This window comes from Astatotilapia calliptera, chromosome 15 (assembly GCF_900246225.1).
Source record: "Astatotilapia calliptera chromosome 15, fAstCal1.2, whole genome shotgun sequence".
Lineage (NCBI taxonomy): Eukaryota > Metazoa > Chordata > Actinopteri > Cichliformes > Cichlidae > Astatotilapia > Astatotilapia calliptera.
Window position 1 is genome coordinate 3,081,686 of NC_039316.1, and position 19,981 is coordinate 3,101,666.

Sequence of the window (19,981 nt, forward strand, 5' to 3'; positions counted from 1 at the left end):
TCTATCAGGCAGGAAGAGCAGAAAAAGAAAACTGATGGTTGAGGATCAGAGAGAACTCGAAACACACTGCAAAAACTCAAAATCTTACCAAGTATATTTGTCTTATTTCTAGTCAAAATTATCTCATTACACTTAAAATAAGACACAATCAGCTACAGGGCAACATTTCAGTAAGCTAAAGGAACTTGTTTCAAGACAGTGAATCTTGAAACTAGAGAAAAACTAGAGATTTTTCACTTGTTCCATTGGCAGATTTTTTCACTTAATACAAGATATTTTAGCTTAAAATAAGTGAAAAAATCTGCCAATGGAACAAGTGAAAAATCTCTAGTTTTTCTCTAGTTTCAAGATTCACTGTCTTGAAACAAGTTCCTTTAGCTTACTGAAATGTTGCCCTGTAGCTGATTGTGTCTTATTTTAAGTGTAATGAGATAATTTTGACTAGAAATAAGACAAATATACTTGGTAAGATTTTGAGTTTTTGCAGTGCACTGAAGAAGAAAATAATGTGAAAAGGTGACTGGGAGGTTAAAGTGTGTGTCACATGAGTGTACATGTATAAAATTCTCTCTGATACGTTCGTACAGACTTGTTGGGAGGATATAGTGTGTTGAAACATGGCATTTCCATTTTGCTTTAGTTACCTTGGTTAAAGTCTGTGAGTTGGCGAGACTCTCCGAAAGGCGAGGGTAGGTGTAGGAGCTGTACGGGTGGGCCTGTGGCGGGCTCCTGAAAGTCCCACTGGCGGCATAGGGGACATTTGGCTCCTGCAGCCCAGAGCCTGACCGAGATCGCTGCCTGATGGCAGGCGTGGGGCTGGTCTGGGTCACGTAGGAACTCTTGGGTCGCTTCTCATATTCGTCCCTCATGCCGCCGTAACTCCACTCACTGTCGGGGTAGTTAATCTGCTCGCTGTGTAGCGATGCACGAGACGGTGTGCCAACTGATGTGTCCCGGTAGTCCTGGCTGGATGAACCCCCCACCGATGCCCGGTAGTAGCCGCTGGAACCTACTCCGCTACCCACCGTAGAGGCCACCTCATCCGCCGACCGCCCTTTGCTCTCCAGATAGGTGTGATAGTCAGGTGGAAGTTTGCCATAGTCTGATTTCTGAGGCATGGCATCAGGGTAAAAGGGGCTGCGTATGGGGTGTGAGTGGCCATTCTGCTTGGTGAATCGATAGTGCCTGCCAAGTGCCCAATCCCCATCTATGGAGAAGCTTGGCTTGCCGGGGTCCAGAGAAAAGTCCCTGCTGGACGTGTCCAGGTCACACGAGTAGCGGGAGTAGTAGTGGTTGAATCCGTTCTCCTCTGGAGCAGTGAGGTGGCCACTGCCCGAGGGTTTGGAGATGCCTCCAGCCTGATGGGGGCCTGGCGGGCTCTCTTTACGCAGGGAGTTGGAACGTGTTACCGAAATGTTGTCGAACTCCTCCAGCAGGCCGTTAATGGATGCATCTTTGGGTGGCCGGTTCCCTCGAACAATGGTCTACAAGCAAAGCAAACACATGAAACTTAGCATAGAGGAGACTTGTGCGTCTGAGAGTTTGATGGCGATAACCCTGATACTTTGGCTTGCAGTACATTCACTTTCAGCTTCATCATTCATGTCTGAAAACTGAATGAGATGAATTGAAATTCCTGCATCATCAACTTCAGTTAACTTCAAACATTTTCAGGCAAGAGTTTCAATTCATGTGTATCAGGGCTTTGCAACAAGTATGAAATTAATCATCACTTGCATTAAATGAACGTCGGTATTTGGATTTTAGAGAACAGCAGGCACTGATCTACACAATCACGGGTTGTTGTGAGCTGGGATTGAGCTAAAAATGCATGAAGATAAAAGTCGGGATACCTCAGATGGTAAAAGGCAACCAGCGTTGGATCGAGGGAGCTAATTCCTACCCCGTTTCCCTCGCAACACATCAGCTTCAATTTCAGTGGGATGATCAGGATGCATTAATAGTCGTGAGGTTTGGTTTAGCACACCAACACACGATTACACACGCACGCAAACCAAAAGGAGCAAGGAGAGAATGAACACGGAGGCTCGCATCTGCTTCAAAGCAGAGGCAGCTTAAACATCAGGGAGGCCGCTTATCCCCTCCTACCTTGTGTTAAACCCTTTACAAGGCTGTGTCGTGAGTCATGGGCAACACGTGCTGCAGCGGGACTACAATCTGTGAGCGTGCACGGTGCGTGTGCATGTTTGTACAGTGTCGTGAGAGTGATGGGAAAATCCACACACATCTTTTTTATCTACCAGCCTCTCCACCACTTGAAACATAGAGGAAACAGTGCGCTGGAACAAAAAGAAACATGATGCATGAGTAGCGCTGAGAGGAGGCTGAGCTGAGGAGATTATGTGAATATTCAGCTCTTACATAATTTATTTTGGAGCCATTTGTGATGATCAAACAAATCTACCGACTGTGTTTCCTGGCATTACGGCCTCCATCTGGTAAAACTAGTCTTTTAGCTGTTTAGTAAGTCATAAGATTCAAAGGGACAGATGTTTGGTTCCCACTGGGGCAGTGGCATGAAGTGCAATGATAACTTCAACAAACAATAAAATATTTGACATATTTTGCTGTGAAAACTTTGCTGATTGCTTCAAAGTGAGGCAGATTTAAACGCATCGAAATTTGGATCATTTGTTTCTAGTGTTACTAAAAATTTAAAATGTACTTAAATTAATTAAAACACATTAAAAAAGACATTCAATGTAATTTGTCCCCAGTAAAGCTGCTGTTAGTACTGTGCAGTTGGACTCCTTACATTTTCAGTACAAGAGGGAACAGCTTTATAAAAGATTTAACTACAACCAGAGATGCAGCAGAGGGACATTTTGGCCTCAAACTCAAACACACACACGCACACACACACACGCGCTTCCACAACGGCGTCTTTCTTGCCACAGGAAAGTCTGATGGCAAAAACAAAATAGTGACTAACTAAATACACACAAACGCCACCCCATCTATATATATTCCAATGACGTGCAGTATTTTTATACTATAGTCATTTAAGTGCAATATGGAAATTACCGTTCCTTATACTTGAACTAATATTATAATTCTTACTGTATTTTAGTACATTGTTTTATATTTGTTTTGTGTGACCGCTTTGACTCTAAGCTCTACATAAGATTTCCTATGTACCCAGACCCCGTGTATGTATGCAACTAGCAAATAAAGCTATTATTATAGGTATTATTATAATGCAAAACATCCATTCTTCATCCAATTCAGCGTCATTGTCAGGCTGGAGCTTGTCCCAGCTCTTATTGGGGAGAGGTACAGGTTGCTAATCTATCGCAGAGCTTGCACAACCATTCACATTCACATCAGTGGACAATTTTGTACCACCAGGTAACCTAACATGCATGCCTTTGGACTATGAGAGGAAGCTGGAGAGAACCCATGCAAGCATAGGGAGGACATGCAAACTCCACACAGGAAGGCTGATGTAAAACAAACCAAAGACCTGGCAACCTGGTTTTTGTGTTTTTATTGTAAAACCTGTGCTGATCTTTCTAAATCTTGCCTCTGACATATACACATCATACAATAATAATAAAAATGGCTAAAACTAAACACTGAAACTAATAAAACACGAAGCATTTTCAAATACACAAACTAAAAACCACTCTGGAAAGTAACTGAAACTAAACTGAATTAAAAGCAAAATAAAAACTAATTAGAAAACATAAAACTACAACAACTCTGCTATAAAAACGAGTTGCTATTAACCAGTTGAAGCTCATGTCTATCAAGGCGATTATCACCATTTAAACACCTAAAACAGAGCACATACAAAATATCAACCTCTTTGAAATCCCAGACATATAACTAAAGATTAGAGAACAGAAAAATAAGATGGCGATTTGTGTACGACATTATTTTGGCGTGTCGTTATTAGACGTTTCCCCTGTCTGCAGATGTCTGTTGCGCCCCACTCTGAGACCCGACAGTGTCACATCGCCATCGTTCTCAGACCCTCAGACAGTGCTCACGCCCTGCTGTCTGTCACCCAACTGCCATGCTTGTCTCTGCTGTGATTCCTTCATGTCACATGTGCTGAGGCAGAGTCTCGGAAAAAAATCCTGGGATAATCACCGACTGTCAGCAACATTGTGCCGGCGCAGGGATCTTCCACGTCTTTGCTCAGCTACCTGCAAAGTGTCACTGCAAACGCACTCTCCTCCTCTCCTCCCATTCATCTGCGGGAATCTAAAGTAGCAAGGTAGCTACAGTTAATATCATCCCACCTTAACGCTGATGGCTTTATAACCAGGGTTGCAAGCAAAAAGGTATGACAGAGCAAAAAAACTAAAGATATTTTAGCTGTTTGTGGTAACGACAATGACAAAACACACTGACGGTTTGTACTCTCTCTGAAGGGCCAGACAGGAAAGCTCTCTTCACAAACCTTTACCTCTCACTGTGGCTGGTTTTCCACACATCATCTCTCCTTTCCATTTTGTTACTTGCTACACCTCCCTCTTTCTCTGTAACACTCCAGTTGTTCTCCTCTGCTTGAAAGCTATAGGCTGTTTGGTGCCTTGAACTGGAACCCAAGGTGAAACGGCCTATAAAAGCAGTCAGTAAAATCTAGCTGAAAGGTTGGAGCTGCAGCAGGGACGGCCTTTTAAACAGGTCGCTGAATGTGAATCTATGACGCCGGGTCTGCTCTGCGTGTCGGTGAGCTGGATTTTCCTAAATAAAGCGGTTGCATCATTAAAACCGGACAACAAAACCGCTACCCGGCAATTGCCGTCATGCTCATTAGAGTTATTCTCACACTTCCTCTAAACTGTGTTAAGAAGTCGTGGTGGAACAGGGCGTGCCAAAATCTAAAATGAGGCAGTCGCATCATGTTATGCAGCGTGGACGTCAGCGATTCAGAACTAATTCAATTGGGACGCGACAGTAAGGGGATGTCAGCTGATATCACAAAACATCAGCATTTCAATTTGCTTCGTAATCACTAAGACTGTGTCAAAGAGCGCGGCAGTTACAGGGGATGGACGGAGTCGGAGAGAAAAGGAGGCAAGTGGAATCGAGGAGGTGACGGGGGCCGGGGGGTGTTGCAGAAGGGAGAGGGAGACAAGGTTAATTGTGTGCCAAATCACTGTCAAACGGTCGGCATCAGGCCTGGAAATCTTCCCATTAATTTGAATTAGGGGCTTCCATAACCCCCTTCTCCAGTCCTCCTCTCCCCTCTTCTCCCCCTGTCCTCACAGCTCTGTGAGCCTTGTGCGCCGGTCGTGTTCCGCGGCGGCTGTGACAGCAGCCATATTTCACCGGCGTGCGGCGTTGGCCTGTCCTTTAGTGATAAGCTGTAATAGATACTCGCCACGGCCTGTTCAAGGTAAGCACAGGAGAGAGCGGAGGGGAAAGCGAGGAGACGAGGGGAAATAAAATTAAAGGAAATGAAAAGGAAAGGAGATCGAATTTAAAACGATACAGTGGGAATGAGAAGACAGGGAAGTGTGCAGAAGAAACGGGAAACACGTGGGGGGCGGGAGTGGCTGAATAACAAACTATGCAAAGATGCAGGGAAGAACTGAACAACAGAAGGAAAGACAGGGGGAAGAATTACGGAGGAAGGAAGGATGGAGAAGAGATGAGGGAAGGGAGGGAGAAAGGGAGTCATGAAAAATTAGCCTCATTGGGAGATAAGGGGGGGATTAACCTTGCTGGTAATGAAGGGAGGGTGTGATGGGAGGATGGAGGGAGGAAGAGAGGGAGAGATAATTAATGAGCTTGCCCTTCCCGTGACTCCTAGCTAGAACCCTGGTTTGGAAGTTGCGCTTCACTGGCCAGCCGAGTCCCGGGACAACCGAGAGTCCGAAGAAGGAGCAGCGGCTCTGTGCCTCTGTTTCCTCTGCACTGCTGTTTTATTTCTGGCTTTTAAAAATGCTGCATAACCAGATAAGTTAAGCTGTTAAGTAACTAATCAGTTAAGGTAAAGCTCCTGTTTTTTGGACTATTCACACTGGTATGCTCAATTAAATTTTACTTTGGCACTGGAAAGGAGATTTTGTTATTTGTGACAAGGCATGCTGAAAAACAAAAAACAAGACCACAAAAGTTCTATCGAGTAAAGCTGTGTACACACCAATCACACCAATACAGGAAAAAAACGAAGCCACCCCTCTTTCTTTAGATTTAGCAAGGAAAATGGGAAATAGGTGCAAACATGTGCAAACATCAGGGAAAAACTGAGTTTGTACAATTTTAACTTGAAAGTCAATATTTGGTGTGACCACCTTTATTCTTCAACACAGCTGAACTCTCTTAGGCAGCTTTCTTGTCATTTCTTTAAGTAGTCTTCAGGAATAGTTCTCCAGGCATTTAAACCTCTTGTTTGGATGTTGGCTGACTTTTGTTCTGTTCTGCCAAAATGATCCCACACTGCTTCAATAATGTTGAGCTCTGGGCAGGCCAATCCATGACTGTTAGCGCTCCATTCTGTAGTTTTCTATCTATTTTACTGTATTGGTAGTGTGTTTGGGATCACTGTCATGCTGAAAAACGAGGACACTGCCAATACGATGCTTTACATCATAGTAAATCAAAGTCTGGCGGCGCTTTTCTGCATTCATAATTCTGTAAATTTTGCAAAAATAATATTTTGTGTCTGTCAAACTGTGTTATTTTTGGCATTTTTCCACACATTCAGCAAAAGAAATGGGAACAAATAATGCATTTTTCAACACGCTTCTAGTAACAAAGTGCCTAAAAATACAATGTAAAAGTGCTTCTTTGCCAAATTGTTAGTTATGTGTATGTGGGTCATTAGGTGCCTTTATTTTGCTACCACGATTTGGGTCAGTGTTTGTGTTTTTAAAAAAAAAATTTTTTATTGAGAGAGAGGAATATACATTGGTCGTTTACAATTACAATACAATTTGTTCCCCTCACATATTTGTTTTGTTTTTTTCATACACGAACAGATACAATAGTACACACACAGACACAAATGCTTAAAAAAATAAAAAACAAAAAAACCCAACAATAAAAACTCCCAAACAAACAAACGAACAAAAAACACCCAAAACAATAGACAACAAAAAAAAGGGGAGGGGTGATAATATTAATCAGCTAGTAAAATGTTTAACGACTTGCAATAATTTTCAAAAGGGCCCCAGATTCGATCAAATTCTCCATATTTGGCCTTTATTTAGGTCAGTGTTAAATGTCAAATAAAGAAGATAAGGTACAAGGACTGAACTGAAAATGAGTAGAAAGACTTTGAAAGCTCTTTAGAAAACCTGGAGAACTATTGCTCCATTTTACTTAAAAAATTACAAGAAAATCTGGCTCCTTCAAAGCAAACTATAAAGAAATGAATGGTGGCTCAAGACGTTTTCACCAAAGTAGTTTGTAAAAACTGTTATATAGCTTCCCATTTGGATGTCCAAGGCCTGTTCTGAACCCTCGCATCACCATGGTGGTGTTTTGGAATGCATATGTCAGCATCTTGTCATTAAAACCTAAATTGTACCTGTTTCATTTACTATAAATTGGATCATAATTTATAAAATAAACATCAGTTTATATTAACTAAGGCTGAAAGTAGTGAGCGAGGCCGTGCATTCAGGGACTAAGGTAATAAAATCAAGTGAGTCTTGTTTTTCACACAATTCGCCCTCTACTGGCCAGTATAGAGAATACACTTCCGCATCTGCATCACTTTTAATACTCGAAAGATTTGTCCATCCTTGATGCACAGTCTGTTTTTAGAGATCAGCCACTTTGTCACAGTTTTAACCATATGTAGATTTTTTTATTAAGACAGTAAAAACATTATGACTGATTAATATATAAATACAGAAAATCTTAAATTCCAACCCACTGTGTCAAAATGCGTTTTTTAAACAGGTTTTACCCAAATGCTTTCAAAAAACTTCAAAAAAACCATAGCCACTTGGTGATGTGCATACATTTGGATCTTGCATCTTTCAGTCCAATAAAGTTTAGAAGCTACATTTCAGTGTGTGAAAACGCTCATGAAAGCTCATCACCTATTACACCCTCATGAAAAGCATGCACACGCTGCAGCAGCTTCGCCTACTCAGCACACCCACTCCCAACTCTCAATGATGCCACCATCATAGAAATCTCCTTTTTTAAAAACAAAAACAAAAACAAAACAATGTTTGTATAAATCCAGCGATATACTCAAGTAGAAATGGGAACGTGGACACAACAGAAGTCATTCTAACACTCCAACCACATTTTCCCTCTCTCTCCCTCTTTGTGTATTAAATCCCAGCCTCTCTGTGAACCTCTGTCACGACTCACACAGCAGAAACCCTGCATGCGTGGGTATTCACACACACACACACACACACACACACACACACACACACACACACACACACACACACACACACACACACTTAGACTACTACTAGCACTGCTGCTGTTCTGAAGTACTCCCTGCTTTCGCATCAGTGACCAATTTGTGAACAGAAGCTTACCGCTGTCTGAGAAAGATAATATCACAGAGCCCTTCAGACAGCAGATAAACAGACCACTCACGACTCTCCTCTGAGCGTCACGAGACTGAGCAAACTCCCTACAGCACTGATTAATAAAGGATAAAATAAAGCATAGCTGATGCATTAACAGAATAAAGATATTGTTTGTTTGTTTTTTTAAAAAGCAGCCAATATTCACAGAGTAATAAAAAAATTACATCATGTATTTGGGAATTCTCTTATATAAGCAGCTCTTTACAAGACAATGCATGAAAAGAAAACAAGAAAACAAGACATGGATTTTAAAAGATAATCTATCATGATTTAGGTAAACACAGAGATAGCTATTCATATCCTCCAGCCCCCTCTGCTGGATAAACGCGGTAAACACAACCAGCTGCTAGAATTTGCCTGCTCAAAAGCTGAAAGGTATTAAAGCTTCTTAACCCTCAGCAAAATTCAGTGAAAATGATATCCTCAAAACTTTTGGCCATTTATTAATGCATAAAATATTTCATATAAACTTTTTTGTCCAGTTATAATGTATCTATAATACTTCTTAAACACAGTTATTAATATGCAGCTTATATAAGTTATATAAATACTATAAGGATAGAATATGGAACACGATTTTACTTTATTTTTTTATTCAAGTTTAAGATTCAAGATTGTTTTTACACACTCAGCTTCAAATGAGCTGCACACACCAAGTAATTTAGAAAGTTAAAAATATTTAAATATACAAATAAAATTCATATAATTCTGAAAACAGTAAACATTTCCTTATAATTTCTTTGAAAATGACTGGAAAACAATACACTACATAGAATCCAATGCCACAAAGCGCCTGGTGCACAGTTTTTATTCTGATGTTAATGCCAGAGGTTTGGAAGTCTGCAGTTAATGAGTCGGCAGAGCCTCAACAATTTTTACCCACAATGCAGCTCAGTAGTCAGTGAGCCTCAGCAGCTTTACATGGTCTGCCACGTCATGCTGGGCTGAGTTGCTGTGGTTCCTAAAGGCTTTGCAATATTAGCACTGAAACATAATAATGGAATATCTAGTAAGGAAAACATTTCATAAATTGACTAAAACGATGCCATTTGGTACAAAGTACTAATAAAATGAGTTGTGCATTAGTTTATTATTTTTTTTTTCCAAAGGAAGTTCATTTATAAAACAGCATCACTTTAACCCAAGCAAACCCTGGACCCTTTAAGAAATGTTATTCTGCCTGTAATATTATATTGCATATGAACCTTATTTTACTCCTGTATTTTATTCTATTTGTGTAGTACTTAGTCTATTTTATAAAAAGTGTTCTTTCTATTTTGTATAGTATGCTATTCTGTTTATCTGATTCTATCCACGGGCGACCGTGGCTCAAGAGTCCGGAGTTCACCTTGTAATCGGAAGGCTGCCGGTTCGAGCCCCGGCTCAGACAGTCTCGGTCGTTGTGTCCTTGGGCAAGACACTTCACCTACTGCCTACTGGTGTTGGCCAGATATGGCAGCCTCGCTTCTGTCAGTCTGCCCCAGGGCAGCTGTGGCTACAACTGTAGCTTGCCTCCACTAGTGTATGAATATGGGTGGATGACTGGGTGTGTAAAGCGCCTTGGGGTCCCTAGGCGGGACTAGTAAAAGCGCTATACAAATACAGGCCATTTACCATGTTTTTCTCTTAATTTTTTACTGTTCTTCTACTTTCTGCCGTGACCAAAAATTTCCCATGTGTGGGACTAATAAAGGTTTATCTTATCTTAACCTATAAGACAAATTTTCCTTTTTCTTCTGTGCACTAAGAGAGAACAAGACCAGTTTACAGAAGCACTCAGAACTATTAATTAACTATTAAAACTATTAAGAGAAGCAATGTTTTAAGCCAAAACCCAAACATATTAAAACCTGTTTTTAAATGCATTAAATTAACGTATTTGTCTCCTTAGAAACGAAAATGAATGATACGATTCCAGAATGAGCTCCCAGGAGTGGCAGTGTTTTGGGGGTCGTGGAGAACCCCCAAAATCAGAACCAGCACATTAATTGTGAATTCCATGAACCTGAATATAAATCACGTGCATTTTATATTCACTGATAAAGCCTCAAAGTACAGTGCAGCTTCTGGTAATCAGATTCTCTAAAGTACACATCTAGTGCATCTATTACTAACTTGAACAGCCGCTCCTGACCTCTAAGTCAAAGTTCAATATGACCTCAGCTGGTGTGCAGGCTGATTATTGACTGATTATATAGAAGAAGACTTAACAAAATAGTTTCACTGAGTTTTCTACATGTTATGAGCTGTTCTTAACCAAACATCAACAGAATTATTCAAGGAGCAAATTTTGAAATGATTCCATGATTAATAAGTTATGAGCTGACCCGTTTCCTCAGGCCATCCTGCTGTCTGTTAGTTAATAACCATCAACATCATGTCATCCTGCGGCAGAGAAGCTGCATGCTGAGGATTTCATTAAATAGCATCAGACTTAATAATCAATTTAGACATAAAAAAGTATTCTGTTAAAGTTGACTTTAATATATTTCAGCATATAGAAATGCTTTTATCCAAAAAAGAACAAGGAAAGAAGAAGGAAATTTCAATACTCTTAGACTCGTTCTCAACTTTCACGACGAGAGGGCTCATACATCCTCCAAACTTCTACATATAGGAGTGAAAAAACAAAGCGGTTAAGAAGCTTAAAGTGGCTTCTCACAATGTGTAGGTGTGCTGATGGTGACCCCTTGTGTAGTAAAACAAGGACTACAATTTTGCCACCAGAAACGCCCCCTGAGTTTCAGGACAGTAAATACATACATGCATCAGGCAACATAGCGCAGCTCCATCACACCACAGCTTCATTCAGATCTGTCTTTTCATCCATCCATCCATCAATCAATCTTCTTCCGCTTGTCAGTTCAGGCCAGGTCGCATGGGCAGCAGCCCAAGCAGAAAAGCTCAGACCTCTCTCTCCCCAGCCGATTCCTCCAGCTTGTCTGGGGGAACACCAAGGCGTTCCCACGCCAGCCGAGAGATATAATGTCTCCAGCGTGCCCTGGGTCTACCCCGGGGTCTCCTCCCGGTGGGACATGCCCGGAACACCTCACCCAGGAGACGCCCAGGAGGCATCCTTGTCAGATGCCCAAACCACCTCAACTGGCTCCTTTTTATATGAAGGAGCAGCTGCTCTACTCTGAGCCCCTCCCGGATGGCTGAACTTCTCACCCTATCTCTAAGGGAGAGGCTAGCCACCCTTCAGAGGAAGACATTTGCGCTGCCATCTTTTCATATCTAAGTAAAATCCTTTAATATAATCCAAGGTTACATTTTACAGAAAATTAACTCCTTTTCCAACACCTATGCAAAGTATAAGATGTAGAATTCCTAAAAATCACAAGTGAGACTGAGAAGGCTGAAGCATTTTAGGTCCTATTAGTAAACACAGCAGGCTAGTAAAAAAAACCCCAAACTATTTTAATGACAATTAATGTCAGTAGAGACCTGCTCAGCTCAATTCCTCATCTGTATTTTTATTCTTGAGACTGTAACTGAGTCATGTTTGGCATGATTCACAGTGAAATAATCCTTATTTGTATTTGCTTGAATCCTTGAGTTTACCGTTTGGATGCCACTTAGCTCCCTTCAGTTTAACTCTTTCCTCCACAAAGATGACATTAAATGAATTTTAATTAATAAATAAACATTAATGGATAAAGATGTGGTTTGATGACCATTACAAAAGTTTCAAGGTTTTTCCAAGAGTAGCTTAGGCAGAGATCCCCCTCCCTAACTTCTGATAGAAACCCAGTCATTTTGTTCTATATGCAGCCCTGACACATGATAGAAATCACTCAGTTCAGAAAAGAGCTTCATCAACGGCTCCTAGTAGGTTTTCAAGGGGTAAAGAGCAGTGTTGGGCAAGTTACTTTAAAAAAGTCATTAATTATAGTTACTAGTTACTTCTTCAAAAAAGTATCTGAGTTAGATACTGAGTTACAAGATTCTAAAAGTAATTGATTACTTGAAAAGTAACTATTGCGTTACTTTAAAAAAACGTTTAACCCTCTGGGGTCCAGGGTATAATTGGCCATTTTTAACTACTTTTGATTTTCCCTCCACATTTTATCTTTAAAAACTATTTACTTTGCCTTGTTTGGTATCATCCTTTTCAGCACAACCTCACGTGTCTGAATTTACAGTCATGTTTTCATTTTGATATACTGTATTAACACAACTGATCTAAAAATCAGACAAAAAACATAAAATCCGAGTAGAAAAAGTTCTATTTTTTACTGTAACAACCACAAACATGTTTAATGAATCATATTTCATAACTTTAAATGCAAATATAAATTGTCGATTTTAAAATCATAAAAGCACAAGTTTTGCAAACAAAGTTATTTGCATCCATTTACCTTTTACCTTTTGTTATAACCATTTCAAACTATTCACAGAACAATCAGCTGTTCTTCAATAAGATGCCACACAAATTATTTGTGCCACTCCAAATATTTCTGTCCACTATAAAGGAGAACATCACAGCCTGATACCTGCAGGTCTGACAGCAGCAGGTGTATCACTCCTGTTTCTACCTGGAGACAGCAGTCGCCTCATTGTTCTCACACACAACACAAAACTATCCACAACACTACACACTAACTACACAAGACAACACATTAACTTCACACTCCGAACACGCTAAACGTCACAAATCTCTCACATCTCAAAACTCGCTCTCTCTCTTTTTCTGCTGTCTCTCTTTCTTTCTCTCTCTCGCCGTCACTCCTAAAACTTCCCCCTCTCCCTAAACAACCAAATGTCATGTTGCCATATCATTTTTGATTGGTCGACATGGTGCATTTTTCACACAATTTAAAAACTGGTATATATCACCTTGTTGCTTTGGCATCTTGAAGTGGTCATGTGATTGGCTTATCACGACTACTTTATTCTTCCTCAGTCAAACAGCAGCACTCATGCGATTGTTTTGCCCCCCTAGCTCCAGGTGTTGTGCCAAAAAGTGATCGTTGGGCAGAAAGTGATTACCGTCCGTGGTAGCGCGTGCAGCTGCTTAAAGCTGTAGCGCCCAGATTACTTACAGCTACTTCCGTACAACTGATATAAGATACGGTAAGCTCAACACAGCGTCAACCGTCTGTTTGTTGAAAAACAGTAACACGACCGCACCGCATTTTCTTGTTAGTAACAGTAATGGCGTTGTAACGATAGGAATAGTAATTAGTTCGATTACTCGCTGTTAGTAACGCCGTTATTGCCATCACTGGTAAAGAGTTAAGTCCAACTTCTTGTAGTTCGACTTTCTTATCCTGCTGAAAACAACTACTTAAAGCAGTCTGAAGCCCAAGCCTTTCACTCGTAGGGTTTTCTTGTACTGCTCTCATTATTTGAAACTTTGGAGATGTTTTATATGAGCATCCACCAATCTGGTTGTTAGCTTTCTAATGACCGAAACACATGAAAAGAAACAATGTCCCTTATGAAATCAATACAAGATGCAAAATGCCCTGTGCTTTTGTTTGAAGAGCGTAACTTCCACATACATCTAACCAGAACTTTTCTTGCATTCAATCACATTAGCCATATTTGGTTAGAAAACCTGGTCTCATAGGAGGGACAGACACCGGCAACCCAAAGTCCACGTGACCTCCAGAAACTTCTAAATGCCTCTAGATTGAAATTTTAATTTGCACACTGGCTAACGTTGGCTAACACTGGCAACTATTGTTTAAGACAAGATTCGCTGACCAGTCTATAGCCCTGTGTGACTGGGGCTTTAAATACGCTTCACAGTTCTTTGAAATTATTTTTGGGAGCTGAAACACTGGCAACTACTTGTTACAAGACAAGTACAAGACACAATTATTAATTATTAAGGAAATGCAAAAATACAGCAAATATTTGTGATTTCAGTCTTTTTAAAACTATCTTTTTAAAAAAATACATTCAAATACAGAAAAAAAACAAGCATCTGAACTGCTCATAACTTAGATAATAAAGCTGAAACCTTATTGGTCACTATATCATATAACCCTAACAGAAGCCTGTGGCCCATCAGCATGTCTATACGTATCATTCGGAAAGCATGGCTGGAAGAATAGTGGTTACTTGTTTATGTGGGTCATGCTGCTGGAAGCCCTCTGTGTAGCCCCTTACACCAGCTGCTGAGCACTGGTGGCTATGTTTACCACCAGTGACATGCCTACAACCCCCACAGCTCCCAGCCAGTAGCTCAGACTAGCGTGACCCAATCACCTCTGACCTCAACCTCAGCTACAAGCTCCAGGATCCATGAGTCAGACATGATCCAGCGCATGGAATCAAGAATGATTTCCAGCAAAAATGGATTAGTGGTGGAGGCATAATGAAATACAAACATACAGTCAGAGCAAATCCCCTGATCTTAAGCATATTAGTGTAGTAAAGCCTGGACACTCTTTTTTTATCCATTCCTCTAAGCACTGGCAGATTAAGGCTGATTCAGAAGCGGGCAGCAGAAATTTTCTAGAAAATATAATATTGAAAACCCCCCAGAATAAATACGTTTCCTTGCCAGTTTGGCCATATATGTGGTGGGAATAATGTTGTTCTCTTTTGAAAATTCTCCAAGTGACTGCCCGAGAAACTCTCTGATCTAAAGGAGGAAAAAGGAGAGGAAGCAGAGAGCGGGAAGCAGAGGAGGAGATCAATTTGATGTCTCCCAGTTATCTTCTTGTCAACTCAGAGACAGATAAACAGACAGCTTCCCACTATAGATTAATTACACCCCAGCGCTCATTAATCGGAGCCCCGTCAGCCACTACAGACGCCTACAACACGCTGCCACCCCTATCACTGCTAAGTTGCTACTCCCCTTTCTCCTCATTAGTCTGCTTTCCTGTTATCCTTCCCCCCCTCATTTTACCTCTCACACTCAAACATACATGTATTTACTTTTACCTGCAACTAACAAGACTACTGCATATAAAAAAATAGCAGACATGACATGTTTATGTAATTATAAAATGTTAGCATGCTAACACACTGTCAAATACAGGTAAGCTAGCATGAATTATGTTCCTAATATCCTTTGCACAGTGTGGGAAAAGTTTGTAGAACCACTATTAAGAGCACTTATTAAAATTCATTCTCATTTAGCTAAAAAAAAGTATATCTTTGAAACTGAAATTATCATTAAAAATCGGTTTGCTCATGAGCTACCAGTGTGGCGCAGGGCTAACATAGAGAAACAGACAACCATTCATGCTCACATTCACACCTATAGCTAATTTAGAATCATCAGTTCACCTAACATGTTTAAATCTTTTGACTGTGGGAGGAAGTCGGAGTGACCGGAAAGAACCCACATGGTCATGGAGAGAACCCCACTCAGAAAGGCCCCAGCCTAGATTCAAACCCAAGACCTTCTTGTTGTGATGGTAGCTAGCCACCTCACCACCATGATATAAATGTTTCTGAAACCATAAACACTGAACTGTACCAGCAGGAATAAGGTCAGTTCTCAAACCCTGACCATAACTCTTTATTGCACACATGAACTAGACTTGGTCTAATTCCAAAGACAAGCAGCTACTTCTCACAGATGATGATACAAAAATAACTTTTCACAAACCTTGAATAACCTTTGCTGTGAAACTACCAAATCCTAATATCATTGTTAATTTATAATTACTTCATCTACTATCTATATGCAGTAATAAAGCGGTTACTGATGGAAAACCTTCCAGCAGGGCTACTTGGCTGCAGAATAATGCACTAAAATGTGCTTTATAATGACTGATAAAGTGCTAATAGGTCAATCACATGCTTACAGCCCAATAATTAATGGTTAATATGTGTAGCCTGATATAGAGTGTTACCTTAGTAAACTTTGCTAATATTCTGGTGAAATATCTCTATTACAGAATCCCCTGGAAACTAAAATATCGAGTCAGCCTCTTGAACCAGACCAAGAATAATAAGAACCAACCTGTGTAACCTATGTAATGACAATCAGTCCTTACGTAAGCTGACCAGGTACATCTAAATCCATAAAATAAGAGTAGACTTATTAAAATGATGCTCTCGCTCACTCTCAGTCGGTTTTCCACAGTGAAATGTGAGGTGCAGGATTTGAAGTGTTAGTTGTAGTTTGCTCGCTGGCCACACGAGGATACTGCAGGTCCAGCCATTACACTCCCTCGCACGTGTGTAAAGCAGCACTTGGTGATGCAATGCAAACAATGTAATGTGTCCAAAAAGATTAGAAAATTAAAAAGGGCTCTGTACAGTTTCTTATTGGGATATTGCAAAGTACTTTAAATCCACTCTTAGCTTTTAAATCTTAGCTTTACGAGTTTGAGAGACCAGCTGTCTCACATGATTTTTGTTTCTTCAACAATCCGTCCCTGTTTAAAATTCACAGCCTAAATGTCCTTCCAAAAAAACCCACATTCAGACACTGAGGGATGGTTGTTAGCCAGGACATTTTGAGCTGCCCTGGCAAAGTACAGCGCACATCGCCGAAAGCCAAAATTCCCCCGCCGACTGAAGCCTCCGTGAGAGGTGATTTGCAGAGTGTGACTGTGAATGGCAGCCGCGCGAGAAGACAAAGTGAGAAAGCAGAGGAGGAGGAGGAGCAGAGCGAAGGAAGGAACGAGAGAGGTCTAAATCAATGCCATCCACTTCAGCTCGGTGCCAAGAAAGACAGATGCTCTCTCTATCTGCGCGAGGGTGCATGCCGGCACAGACACACATCAATCAGGAGTTATTTTCCTCCGAGTCTATTTCTGCTTTGACCAATTTAATCCTCGATCAATTTGAGATGGAATGTAATACATGCTGAGTCAAAATCCAATTAAATTGAAATTGAATGCACATTGATCACAACATCTAACTTTCTTTTCGTCCGATTAAGAAGTTGAATGAATGCCACCGTCACCGTGCATGACAATCTGAAGCGCAAACGCAGTTTGGCAGATCTGGAGCAAAGAAACACTGAAGGTGCGTATCAGCATCTAAAGAGAAAGATGTAGGAAATGTTTGCGGAGTCAAACAAATCATGAAACACTTACCTGATTGCACATTCTTTTAAATCTTCAATGTAAAAAAACTAAAAACCCCAGAAAGAGTGTAAGATCCCACATGTTGAGAGATTTTGGACTTGCTCCACATCAAAGCACTTGTCTAGACCTCATTCATTTTCATTCTGGGCAGTCTACTGCCTTGGAGCTCACCCAGTATCGTTAATACACACTTGCAATAAAATGCCTCCTCAAATTAGCAACTCTCAGTGTGCACATGTCAGAACCATAATAGCCTGCATCCCTATTCAATAAAGACACAGGTTTGCATTTCTGCCCCTGGAGCAAGGACTGGGTGACCCTGTTGAATCAGAAACACTATCTCTCTCTCTCTACACTCAGTTTCTATATGTACACATACAGCAAACCCAGCACAGCTACAAAAATAACCGCACAAACCTGGAGTTCTAGAAACAGGAGAAAACAACCTGCGCTCTGTACGGCTGTAATTCAGAGAGGTCAACTTGCAGTGTTGAAGCAAAAACAAATGCAGGTTTTAAACACAGTCAAACATGTGATCTTTAAAAGTGATCTCACTCTTACCTGCACCCTTCACTGTTTAGTCTAGCGCAGTTTCGTGTATGTTTTCACAAAGTGCCTGAAACTGCTGGCAGTGAGTGCTGAGACCTGTTGCACAAACAAACATGCATAGCCAGCATACCAGCATGTAGTCTTGGCTCAGCAGCAGCAGAAAGAGTCGAACGCCCCACCTGTAACTGTTTATGAGTCGTCGGGGCCTGGGGTTTAACGACTGCCGTCTTCTCAGCCTTCATCGCTACCCCCACCGGCCTCAGCTTCCCCGGCTGCCTCAGTGGCACAGTCCTTCTGCTCGCTCCGGCCCTGAAATCTCCAGCTCCTCGCCCACCTGCCATAATAAGTTACTCTGCCTGGCTGCAGCTGCATGGATTGACTGTAAGTTTGGCTCTGCGCTCACAGCGACCAACATATGACAGACTTAATCATCAAATTTCCCCACCCTCTGTCACCTGCCAGTAAGCTGCTGGGGGAAGGTGCATGGCTGTACTCTGCTATCAGTGACCCACTGACATTTACAGTAGTACTAGATGTGATCCTGAATGTAAGGGCTGCTGTCATGTGCTACTGTCTCCTTTGTCTCTATTCCGTGAAAGCCTAATTTCTAACTGACCCAAAAGCATGACTCCTCAGCACCTTCTAAGCTATTAAACCAAGCGTTGTTATTCAACAGTATCTACTGGATATTTACTTTGCCACCGAGAGTGCATATTGTGGCAATATTTTCCACAGTTCCAGCGTGATGTAAGGCTGAGATATTTTCAGTGCAGCTATAATGGGTTTGACAACAGCGAGATGTTCAGCTACCTAAAATATCAGCAGTTCTCTCCACCTACACTACCTGCAGTATATGTAACCCACAGCTGAAATGCAAGAAGTTTAGGGAATTAGCACTGCAGGCTGTCAGCAGTCGGCTTGGGAAATGATAGAAATTGTAAAAAGGAGAAGAGTATTACAAAACAGGCTGAAGCAAAGAGAGCACATTAGAATGAAATCTTCATTGCATAACTCATTCTCACTGTGGAGCAGTAACTCTGAAATAGTTTATCAAGTTTTGGATTCCATCTGCAACGCTTCATTACCGAAAATTTCCTTTTGCATACGCTTCGACATGGAAACGGGAACTGGAAAAGTTCTTTTATGTCCTGAAAGAGACTTTTATTTTGAAGTGTGGTCACTTAAGTTCTTTAAGTGCTGCTGATACATGATTAGCATGTTTAAAAATGTGTACGTTTATGTGATCAGTCCTCCACTAAGGTTTGACAGCTTTCTAAAAAGGTGAACTATTATTAGAAGTACTTTTCCCCAAACTGTATTTAGTGTGACTCCTGTGGCCGTACTTCCTCTTTTAATCAGGACTTCTCTTGAAGATGGTACACATTACATTTGCTCTCTGAACCTTCACTATTTTTCTACTTTCAAATGTAAAGCTTGGTTGCTTGAAAACACGTAATGTTAATGTACTTTTGCAGCACTTTGAACTTCTTACTTTGGTTCTAATGTGTAAACCACAGACGTAAAGGGCCGTCATGACGTTGCCTACTGGTCAGTGAATTCCTGTGATGAAGTCTGGAGCTGAGAAAGTGAAAAGACCACATGCCCAGTCAGCAGCATACACAGCATTACTGGTCACTAAGGTCAAATAATATAATATGGGCACGATTTAGTTGAAAGTAGTTGTTTACGTGCTTCTTTCAGGTGTGCTCAGAGTCCACATGCATAGCTGGGGAATTATAGTTTAAGCCCTACTTTACGTGACAACAAACACCACAGGGCCCATTCACACAGACTCACTGAAGTGGAAACACCAACGAAAGCCTAACTAATGACCCCATGATTCTCTTGTGCTTTTAAGAGCAGTCACACCAACATCAACAT

General features: G+C 41.1%; 1 protein-coding gene across 5 annotated transcripts in view; it reads right to left on the reverse strand.

Moving 5' to 3' along the window:
• The window catches only part of pak5 (p21 protein (Cdc42/Rac)-activated kinase 5), an 80,060-nt gene that overhangs the window by 13,455 nt on the left and 46,624 nt on the right, over positions 1-19,981 (reverse strand). For 4 of the 5 annotated variants that reach the window (XM_026194038.1, XM_026194036.1, XM_026194037.1 and 1 more), the window contains one exon: positions 645-1,484. In XM_026194038.1, coding sequence (XP_026049823.1) covers positions 645-1,484 — 840 coding nt within the window. Of the gene's footprint in view, positions 1-644; positions 1,485-18,279; positions 18,797-19,981 lie in introns of those variants that run through there. The other variant, XM_026194039.1, reaches the window with a different exon arrangement.